Source organism: Heterocephalus glaber, unplaced genomic scaffold, assembly GCF_053883595.1.
Source record: "Heterocephalus glaber isolate CG9 unplaced genomic scaffold, H.glaber_assembly_v1.0 deba00001806, whole genome shotgun sequence".
Classification (NCBI taxonomy): domain Eukaryota; kingdom Metazoa; phylum Chordata; class Mammalia; order Rodentia; family Bathyergidae; genus Heterocephalus; species Heterocephalus glaber.
Window position 1 is genome coordinate 694,178 of NW_028258481.1, and position 10,584 is coordinate 704,761.

General features: G+C 66.1%; 1 protein-coding gene across 8 annotated transcripts; it reads left to right on the top strand.

Annotated features, from left to right (window-relative positions):
- The first annotated feature begins 1,869 nt into the window (after window positions 1-1,869).
- Window positions 1,870-10,512, top strand: Ms4a10 (membrane spanning 4-domains A10). Of its 8 annotated transcripts, XM_087203703.1 has the most exons (9): window positions 1,870-2,120; window positions 3,655-3,784; window positions 3,992-4,111; window positions 4,753-4,809; window positions 5,765-5,893; window positions 6,111-6,285; window positions 6,612-6,722; window positions 8,627-8,735; window positions 8,988-10,512. In XM_087203703.1, exons 1-8 carry the CDS (start codon window positions 1,921-1,923, stop codon window positions 8,713-8,715), a joined length of 1,011 nt encoding a protein of 336 aa, XP_087059829.1. In that variant the 5' UTR covers window positions 1,870-1,920; the 3' UTR covers window positions 8,716-8,735; window positions 8,988-10,512. The 8 variants fall into 8 exon arrangements, with proteins under 8 accessions (XP_087059829.1, XP_087059828.1, XP_087059833.1 ...); XM_087203702.1 differs by having other exon boundaries at window positions 8,627-10,512; XM_087203707.1 differs by lacking the exon at window positions 6,111-6,285 and having other exon boundaries at window positions 1,870-1,996; window positions 3,651-3,784.
- The last annotated feature ends 72 nt before the right edge of the window (window positions 10,513-10,584 follow it).

A 10,584-nucleotide genomic window follows, 5' to 3' on the forward strand; every position in this document is an offset into this window, starting at 1 on the left:
AGAGTGTGCAAGCCGCCCAGATGGCACCGGGGTCACTGTCCTCGCCTGGCACCCAAGGGCACCCATCTCCACCTCCCAGCCAGCCCAGCCCTCTGCACTGGGTCCCGCGTCACCGGTGCCCGCAGCCCGCTGCTCCCCTGCCCTCACCTCCTGTCCGCAGACAGCACCGCCTGACCTGTGCCCGCACTGCACCCCACCTGCCCCCAGAGCCCAGGGCCGAGCCACCCCACCCAGCTCCTGGGTCACAGGCTCTGGGCTCCGCTAGCGGGCAGGAGTAACCGAGTCCTGCTGCCCCGTCCTCAGGGCCAAGTCCACACTCTGGCTCCGATGCTGGAGATGCAGCTACCGCCCGCCCAGCCTGGCCTCTGCCCGCTGCCCGCCTCCCTCGCAGGCTCGACTATCCCTCTCTGCTCAGAGACCACCTCCTCCAGGGGCCCAGCCCCGCTTCCCTCCCTCAGAGCCTGAGGGGGGCCTCAGCCAGCTCTCAGCAGCCAGTTCCAGCACCTTCCGCCTGGACAGTGCACTCGGCCCCAGGGCCCCTGGACCAGTCACCACCACCCACCGTGGCTTTGCCCAACACAAATTCCTGTCATGCCGTTCCGAGGCCAGAGCCCTGAAACAGGGATCGGAGTGGGGCGAGCCCAGCTGCCCAGTTTCGCGTCCTCGGGAGGCCGCCTGTGTCCACGCCCGGGCCCTTTCCATGGCCGCCTCCCAGACTGACCGGTCCCGCTTGGCCACGCTGGCCATCAGGTGCCTGCTCAGCCCCAGGTCCTGGGCTGCGTCTCCCTCCGAGCCTCGCCCTGGGCAGGCGCAGTCACTGCAAGGCCAAGTGGGCCGGGCGTCCTCCTCAGCCACAGAGTCCCAACCCCAGGGCCCCAGGTGCGGCCAGTGCCCGTCCAGCCCAGGCCCATCAGTGAGCAGGGTGCCTCGAGACTGTGACCTCCACACCACACAGCGTTACCAGCCAGCACGTGGTATTATTACCCCCTTCACAGAGGGGGAAACCGAGGCCCGGTGAGGTCACATGACTCACTCAAGATCAGCAGAGATGAAGGGGCAGAGCCAAGATTCGAACTCGGGAAGTGGACCCCATCACAGGCCAGAGCCGGGCAGCCCGGGCACAGGGGCGTCCGGGTGGCCGTGGGGCTCCACGCACTGCTGCCACCCCTGCCTTGTGCTTGAAGGAGGAACAGGGCAGGCTGGGACCCTCTGGAGGGTCCACACATCACTTCTGCGGGTGGGGCATCAAGCCTGTGGGCCAGGCCTGCGGAGCTCTGCCAAATGGAAGGTGACGGGATGATTAGGAGGCAGGGGGAGCAAGGTGAGCGTTGACCGAGCCTTAGCGTGCAGTTATCAGCCAAAACAGGACGGAAATGGACTTCTCCAACCCCTCACGTTGGCCTTTTTGAGACAGTGTCCCACTAAGCCTCTAAGTTGCCCCGCCTGGGCTTGAATTTGCAATCCTCCCGCCTCAGCCTCCCAGGATGGCAGGTGAGCATCACCAGTGTCCGAACACTCAGCAGAGCTCGGCAGGGCGCTGAGCCCAGAAGTGCCTCGGTGGCTCCCAGTTCTGCGGGTGAGGCTGCACCTTTTTAAGTCCATGTGTTTTAGAGGTTAGTCCTGGAATGCTTACAAATGCACGGACAGGGTGGCTGAGCTCTGCTCGGGTCTTGCTGTGTGAGTGCTGGAAATTGTCCAGAATTGAAAGGCGCTGTGGACACACCTAGCGTCTGACTCTGCCATGACTATGGCCCCTTCACCCCAGGGCTGCCCCAGACACAGTCCTTGCGGAAGGGACTGGACGTCACTACCAGGAACGGGAGGCCTACGGAAGGGGGCTGAGCTGTCATCTGGCCCCAAGACTCGGGCGTGAGGCTGGGTGGGTCCCGGAGGGCAAGAGCCAAAGTCTAAGGTGTAAAGATGGCCCGATTGCTGGCGCCGGCTCCCTGGGCAGGGGTGAGGCCAGAGCTCGGCAGGGTGGAAGTCCCCAGGCTGGGTGAGTGGTCCCGAGACACCAATCCCCATGGGCTGGGTGGCCCAGGAGCTCAGTCCCGCCGGGGATCGAGGAGGCCAGACTTGCACCCCAGCCCGGTGCTGACCAAGAGGTGGGGGCCAGCAGTGTAAGTTCAGCTCCGCACCCGCCTGGTGGCTGCGGAACAGGGGCCCTCGGGGTGGGAAGGGTGTGGGGAGGGCCGGGGCCACCAGGAGCCCTCCGCAGCAGGCACTGCCTGGGGGCTGGGCAGAGCACCACAGGGACCACCCGGAGGGCACGAGGCAGCCGAGAGGGACAGACAGGGCCCAGGCCTCTGCCCGCCAACCCTGCACTCCTGAAGGCGGCCGGAGGGGACTGGCTTGGGCGTGGGCGGGCATGGCTGCTTCTCAAGCCTGTGCGCTGCACCCGATTCTCATCCCACTAGCAGCCTCCTGTCACAGGCTCCTGCCAGTGCCACCCAGGCCTGCCGTTCTCTGCTTGGCGTGCACACACACGCACACACACGTCCATGCACAAGCACAAGCATACAGATACATGCACACACGCACAAGCACAAGCACAGATATGTGCATACACGCACATGCACATGCATACACAGATACACACACACATGCATGCACACACACACCCTCCAAGGCCCTCCCTGTGCCTCGGCCTCTACGCCTGGGGCCACATCCCCCACGCCAGCCGTACCTGCTGTTTGGCCGGGCCTCCCTGAACAGCCCCTCCGGCCTGGGCCCTGGCACTCGTCCAGACCCCTGGCAGAGCCGGACGTGGATGCGCGGAGGCAACTGGTCCTGGCTGGTGCTTTACCACCCAGTGCCGGGACCCGCACAGGGCAGCCTCCCAGCTCGGCCCCCCACGCTCACACCCACGCCCCGAGCCCCTGCCTGCAACAGAGGAGAGACCCCCGATGTAAACAACCTGCCCAAGGCCAGGCTCAGGCAGGCAGAGCCGGGACCTCCAGCACCCTGTCTGGCCCGCTCTGAGGGGAGCTGGGGGTCCCCCCACCCCGTCCCTGCCCTCCCAGAGCCGAGGACCAGGGCAGAGAGGCCCAGGACCACGCCCTGCCCAGCGCCCAGGGCTGCAGAGAACATGAGGCACAGGCATGTCCTCCCCATCACAGGAGGCTCCTGGCCGCCCCACGCCAGCCCCAAGGGCAGGAAGCGACCCTGGGGCTCAGAGGCCGGCGCCCACACCTGCCGTGTGATGCCCACAAGAAAACCAAAGGACAGCAGAGGATAGGAACCCGAAGTTTACAGCCATTTTGGCCAAAAGCAGAAACAGCAGCATGGAATCGCTGGGCTGTGTCCAGTGAAGTTTGGAAGATGCGCTTAGTGTAAAAACAGTGGCTCCTCCTCCAGAACCCTCAGCCCTTTCACAGCAGAAGGGCAAGATGGTATCCAGGGCTTCCCAAACTCGTTAGACCACAGAACCCTTTTACTGAAGCTCCATTACAGCCAGTGTTCCGCGGAACACAACGTGAGAGAGGCTGCTCTGACTCCTTGGGTCTCCCCACTGGATACCCGAACCACGCGCCCTGCCATGGCTCCGGAGATATGGTGGGGGGTGGTAGTGCTCTCTCCAGCGTCCCCTGCAGACCCCTCCTAAGCCTCAGGAAGGAGACGCACCTGACAGCCTTTCCCTCTGCCCGCAGCCAGGGCCCCAGCCAAGCTGATGGCAGACAATGCGGGTGCCCCCCAGGGCACGCAGCCAGGTGGAAGCCGGCACCCTGACAGCCCCTGGAGGTGGAGGGGGAGAAGCAAGGGGAGCCTCCTGCTGGGGCTGGCGGTGAGTGTTACCCCAGGCGCAGGGGGCTCAGCAGGCAGGGTGAGGACGCAACAGAAAGCTGCAGCACGCGCCCGCCTGCTGCCTTGCCAGGCACTGCCCGGGACAGGTGCCCTCAGTCCGCGCCGCGGGGCTGGGAAGGGTCCTGCAGAGAAGCCCAAGGGGCGTGGGACACTGCAGCCCCTCAGGCCACCCGCTGTCCCCCGCCAGGTCCTCCACCTCTTCCTCGGCCTCCTGACCCTGACCTTCGGGACCTTCCTGGCCACCAGCGTCGGGGAGGCTCACCTGGTGGTGCTGAAGTGCTGGTACCCGTTCTGGGGGGCCGCGTCTGTGAGTGGGGGCCGCGGGGGAGAGCACAGCTCAGGGCAGGGGGCCAGGATGCAGCTCCTCCTGGGGGCTGTGAACCTAACCTGAGGGCCACTGAGTCCTGGTCTGGCAGTGCGAGGACAGCTCCTCCTGGGCCCGTGGGAGGAGAACCACCCGCCACCCTCTCAGCGCTCCCCGCCCTGGCTCCCCACGCCTGAGTCCCAGCTCTGAGGCCGCCCTCATCTCCGCAGTCCTCTGTCCCCACTGTCCCACTCTCTGAGCTGTCACCTCCAGGACATCAGCCAGCGCCCCGAGCTCCTAACAGGTGCTCAGCAGGCAAGCACCCAGGGGTGCCAAGTCCCCCAGAGGCCTGGGCCTTGGGCTGCTGTCCTTGGTGGCAGGACTCGGGAGACGGGAGGGCAGTGTCCCACCGCAGAGGGACAATGGGCCTGCAAATCGCGCTCAGGAGGGGCCCGGGGCGTCCTAAGTGCGGCTCCACCAGGTCCCAGCTGTGGGCCCGGGGTGGCCCAGAGGCCAGGATGGCCTGGCTTGGCCAGAGCAATGGCGCCCCTAACCTGCCGGCCACCGGGTTTCTTGGAAAGGGGGGAGGGAATCCATGGGCTTTGGGGAAGCCCAGCTCCTTGACTTCCGGGTCTGCCCCACAGTTCCTGGCCTCCGGGATCTCAGCGCTGGCGGTGGGGAGGTTGCTCAAGTCCTCTCTGGTGAGTTGGTGCCTTGAGGTCGTGCTGGACTTCGAGGGCAGCCGAGCAGGGCACCTCAGGCAGCTGTGGAGGTGACGTCAGAGGGTGCAGGCCGCGGAGGGCCTGGGGCTGAGCTGGGGCCTCTGTCACCCCGTCCTCAGCCGAGAGCCACACCTGGCACAGCCCCTTCCCAGGCGCCCTTGGACCCTGCCTTCCTCCTGCATCCGGGCTCCCCCCTGTGCCCAGGGCCAGCCTCTGTCCCCACAGCCCCAGCGTGGGCACAGTGGCCCAGCACAAGCCGGACAGGCGGAGGTGGGCAGACAGTGGAAGGACGGGCCCTGCAAATCGCGGTCCACAGCCAAAGCCCATGCGGGGCCCTCCGGCCCTCTGCCAGAAGCCCGGGCCCGGCCCTGCTGCGTTTGTGCCCTTGCCCAGGCTGGCACATGGCTGCCCGCCTCCTAGGGGACACAGAGGACAGAAGGACGTCTGTGCGGTTGGCCTGGCAGAGCCTGCCCGGTCCCCACTTCCCCCTTCCTGGGCTGAGGACCCCAGGAGCCCGGGCTGTGCCTAAGCACCAGGACCCAGCTGCAGAGGAGCCCATCCCGGTCTAGATCTGCGGGTCCCCTGTTCCTTCGGTCCTCCACCTGGCAGGCCCACAGGACCTGGGATGGGCATGGGGACGGGGCGGCTTCGGGCTCCTCCCTCTTTCCTGGGCCCTTGGGGTGTCACGCCCCCAGCCAGCTGGCCTCGAGGGGGCACAGTGGCCATGTCCTTCTGCGCCACTGAGCTCCGTGCCCCAGAGCAGCCACGTGCCCCACAGGAGCTGCAGGGTCGCCCTCGGGGTGGGGAGCCCTGCCATGTGCCCAGAGACGGCAGGGCGCTGGTCACCACCCAAGCTCCGGGCAGGGAGGATGAGGACCTGGACAGGGTCCCCAGCTGGCGGCCGGCTCCAAGCACTCCTCTCTGCCTGTGGAAGGCGCTGTGCCTGGCGACGTGCCTCGTCAGCTGCCTCTGCGCCCTGGCCGGCCTCTTCGTCCTCTGCAAGGATCTCTTCCTGGAGACCCCGTTTCCCAGGCCAGGCTGGACACTGTACCCCAACCCCATGGTGAGTGCCCACCGTCTGGGGAAGCCTCCTGCGGCCAGGCCTGTTGCAACGGGGCACTGGCCACGCCAGAGCTCAGCACTGGGAACTGTACGGGGGCTCAGGCCACCAACCCCAGCCTCGTGCGTATCCGTGGGGAAACCAAGGCCCAGAGGGGGAGGGGGCCTGAGGCCGCAGAGCAAATCCAGGTCGCAACCTAGAGCCGCCTGTGCCTCGCCAGGCTGTACACACAGGGACTGCGTCCCCGGAGCCTCCCAGCGGCCGAGCACACCCCGCACTGTCACCCCAGCTTACGGGTGTAAACGCGAGGTCCAGAGAGGCTAAGTTCGTGGACCAAGGCCACACGGCCAGTCAGGCGCGTGGCGACTCCGGGCCCAGCGCTCTCTTCACCCCAGGTCGGCCTCAGCAGGGCTCCGATCCCGGGACCCGCCCTTCACCCCGGCCCACAGCTGCGCACCCGCGGACACGCATGCGCGGACATGCACGCGCGCACTTCCCGGTGCAGGCCAGTGGCCCACCCAGCCGCACAGTGGTCCTCGGCCCCTCTCCCTTCCGCCCTCCCGACTTCCGTACCCCCATCTCTCAGTAGATCTGGTACTGGCTCCCCTGAAGCCACTTTCGGCTCCCCGGGGACCCCATGCGGGCACCCTGCGCACCGGCAGCCCAGGCCTCGCCCTGCTGCAGTCTGAGCCCTGCCCTGCCTGTCCCCTCCACCCCCCAGGCCCACAGCCAGCAGCTAGAGCTGGCGCTGCTGTGCTGCACCGCCCTGGAGGTCCTGCTGCCCGGGCCCACGGCCATCACTGCCCACAGACAGGCCCAGCAGTGGGCACAGGTGAGCCTGCCCAGCCGCAGCCCGGGCCAGAGCACAGGCCCTGCGTTCGGGGAGGGAATGGGGCCCGGGAGGGGAGTGGGTCTGGGGACAGGACACGGGAAAGGGCCACCCGGAGGAAATGCCAGGGGTTCCAGGCCCTTGGCCACCGTGCCGGGCGGCATCCGACCGTCAGGTGGGCACGAAGGGCCTCACAGGGACAGCGTGGGCAGGGCCGGGTGCTGCCCAGCATTGTGGTGACCCCCGGGCGCCAGACGGTCACAAGATGACTCAGCACCAGCTTCCCAGCACCCAGCAGTTCCCTCCTGCCCCGCCGAAGACAGGTAAACTGAGGCTCAGCGAGGCCACACCACTTCCCAAGGCCAAACACCACTGAGACACCCAGGACTCTGCCCACACGAGTCCATCCCACAACCAAGCCCTGGCAGCTGGCTGGTGGGACACAGCCTTCAGACAGGCGGCCAGTACCCCCCACCCAACGACCCCAACCAGCAGGGCGCCCCCAGCACTCATAGTATTGCCTCAACTTTGTTTTTCATTTTTATCAGTACCTGTTTGCCAGGCACAGTGATTACACTCATCATGGGAGTTGCTACATGCACACAACACATCTTAGCTATTTTTTTTTTTTTTTTGGTACCAGGGATCGAACTCCGGTCCTTGTGCTTACGAGGCAGGTGGCAGAACCACTGAGCTAAATCCCCAGCTCTACATCTTAGTTTTTACACCCCTCCATCCCTCCCTCTCTTGACCCACTTCCCACTCGATTTTAGGGGGCTTTGTTTGGGTTTTTGTGTTTTGGGACAAGGTCTCCCTACATGGTTCAGGCTAGCTTTGAACTCACAGCAATCCTCCTGCCTCAGCCTCCCAAGTGCTGATGTGCTCCCCTTCCCATTTGAGAACGCTCTACCTCCCTACTTCCTATTATCTTACTTTGCTCTGATTTGTGTATACTTCGGGTTTCTCACAGAAGGGAAAGCACGCGATGCTCAGGCTTGCGTGTCCGATTTACCCCGCTTGGCTCTAAGGCCTTAGGCCCGTCCCTACTGTGAACGTCTGTCCACTCCCCACCATCCTGAACAAGGGACACGGTGACGCTCACGCCCGTGTGCACCTCTGTCCCATGCTGAGCTTCCACTGGGCCGATGTAAATCCCCCAGGTTTTATTTACCACCAAGCAAGGACGTCCTCTCCTGGGCCTGGCTGTCTGGCAGGAAGTGGCAGAGCTGAGGGAGCTGAGGGAGCCAGGTCTCGGAGGCCAACCCGCCTTTCAGGACAAGGCCGCAGCCCTGCTGTACTTGTTCCTGCCCTGGGTCCTCAGCCTGGGCCAGGACAGGCTCCATGCTGCTCGGGCCGTGTGCTTCTCACTGCTGCACAACTCAGCCCAGAGCGGCTGGCTTCAGACAACAGGGGTGTGATCCTAGGGTCTGAAACGGAGTGGCCAGGGCCCCGACCCCCCGGGGGCTGCACCCCCTCCACAAGGTGCTGGGGAGAATCCGCCCCGCCTCGTCTGGCTGGAGGACAAGGCCGGGCTCGGGCGCTGCAGCACTGGGTTGGTGCCACCCACGCAAGTCGGGGATGAGGACGTCGCAGCTGGGGACGCTGCTGAAGTCAGAAGCCACTTAGCTAGCGTGGGTCCCAGCGAGGAGGGGTGTGGCACAGGCCTGGCCCAGCCCGGGTTAGAGACCCCTCAGGCCCAGTGACCTCCTGCCTCTGTGTCTCTGGGAGCAGGAGAGGACGAGGGCCCCCAACACCTTTGTCAGGACAGGGGGACAGGCACCCCTGGCCCCGTGGAAGCCACTTGCTCTGGAGCCTCGCGCCCCACCGACACGGGCACCTTGAGATTTCCGAAGGGCCCAGGGAGGGCTCTGCCGTCGGCCCCGGGCCACACAGGTGACTCCTTACAGGACGTGGGCAGCTCCCCTCCGGCTCCCAGTGCACCCGTGGAACTCACCCCGGGGCCTCCGCCGTCCTACGAGGAGGTGACCAGAGGTGACACCTAGGGCGAGCAGTCAGGTGAAGAGCCCTCAGCCGCCCCGCCTCCGGGACACACTCCGGCCCTCGCCCTGGCACGGCGGAGCTGCCTCCCAAGGGAAACCACCAAGAGGGGTGTCCCTTCCCCCACAGTGCCCCCCAGCCCCGGCCTCCGTCCACGTGACACTGGCTCTGAGGCTGTCTGGGTTCTCCTGTCTCTCTGTCCCCTCGGCCCTGGCCGCTGGCTCGTCTCCACCCCTCATCTGCCTCTACGCTTCTGTGGCTTTGGAATAGGACACAGGCAGATCTCGCCAGGCCTGACGGGCTGAGCGCCCTTTGCCAGATGGGAGGGCACCAGGGGTTCACAGCCGGGCTCTGGAGCCCCGGGTGCCACCCCAGCGCCACCAGCAGCTGACTGGGCCACAGGACTCGGCCCCTCCCTCCCGGGCCCTGGTGTCTTCCTGTAAACCGGACACGGGGCTCCAAGAGGGCCTGGGGCCCCGATGTTCTGACAGTGACCTCGGCCTCCCCTCCGGGGCAGCGTCCCCTCAGAAAGGCGAAGCCGCTGCTGGCAGCCCCTGGAGGTCACATGGGACAAGCCCACTGTGGAGGCCACAGCGCGCCCCTGGGCAGCTGGTCCCACCCACCATTTTTCTGTTTGTAACAAAGCCGCCTGCGTCATTATCACGCGGGAAAGTGTGGAAATGACCTTCCTGGGACACATGAACACACCCCGCGGGACGTCCCAAGTCTATTAAACCCTAACTTCACAGCACTCCGTGGAAACCAGTTCCTAAGCTCACATGTTCGGGCTGGGGTTTATACAGAATTATTGGCATAGGTTCCATACAGGTTGAGCTCGGCCGAGGTCCCAGGCCCCCGCCTGGTCTGGATCCAAGCCCAGGCCCTTGGGATTCTCACGCGAGGAGGGCGTCGGGATGGGGTGCAGGTGTGCGCACTGCTCCACCCCGGTGTCCAGAGGGCCGGGAGGGCCAGGTGGAGGCAGAGGAGGGTGCGGGGCGAGGGCCCCAGAGCCTCAGGCCTCCTGGCCCCCCCACCTCATCCCCGGCCTCTCTTGTGACCGAGGCATTGGGGGTCACCCTGTTTCAGTGTCCCCCCGCACTTGCTTCGGGGGCCAGCATGGTCTCTGTCCCTGTCATTCAAACTCCCTTGGGACCCAACCACACAGAGGCCATGCTGAGCCCTCGGGGACTGAGCAGCCGCCCGGCAGGTGCCAGCTGTGGAGGTGCTGGGGTCCCTAAGGGGGGCCCCTAACAGGGGATCAAGTAATGCAGGCAGGAAGGAAAGCCCAGCCCTGCAGCCAGGGTCCGGCACTCAGACCCAGGCCCCAGTACTTAGCGGCTGTGCTGCGACCCAGGAGGCACCAACCTCTCTGGTCCTCAGAGCACTCTGCAGAGGACAGCAGGACAAGGGCATCTGCGGTCACGGCCCAGCCCCTTCCGCCCCGAACCCTGGCTCACTCCCTCCGGCCGCGCCCCCCGTGCCAGCATCCACGAGGACTCAGTGTTTCCGGGCGTGCGCTCCCACCGCAGCTTCGTGCTGTCCCCTCCGTGGCTTGAGTGGACACCCGCGAGCCTCGCGCCAGCCGCCCTCGCTGCTCTGCGGACGCGTGTGCTTTGCCGTGGCTCACACCCAGCGCTCGGCACCCACCCCTGCTCCTCAGATGGGGAAACTGAGTCTGCGCCACAGGTAACCGGCCTCGGCCCCTCCACCAGCGCCAGGCGGCCCAGCCCTGGCCCGGCTACTCGCAGGTGACAGGCCGGCCACAGCGGCGCGAAGGCCCTTGCCCTGGAGCCCGGACGCCGCCCGAGCCAGGCCCAGCGCTGCCTGAGCGGGAGCAGAGTGGGCGCCGCGCCGCGTCCTGGGTGGC

Coding starts and splice junctions, on each gene's coding strand:
- Ms4a10 (XM_087203702.1), top strand. CDS start 1,921: ATGGCCCGATTGCTGGCGCCGGCTCCCTGGGCAGGGGTGAGGCCAGAG. Junction 4,810..5,764: donor GGTTGCTCAAGTCCTCTCTG/GTGAGTTGGTGC, acceptor TGCCTGTGGAAG/GCGCTGTGCCTGGCGACGTG. Junction 6,723..8,626: donor AGGCCCAGCAGTGGGCACAG/GTGAGCCTGCCC, acceptor GACTCCTTACAG/GACGTGGGCAGCTCCCCTCC.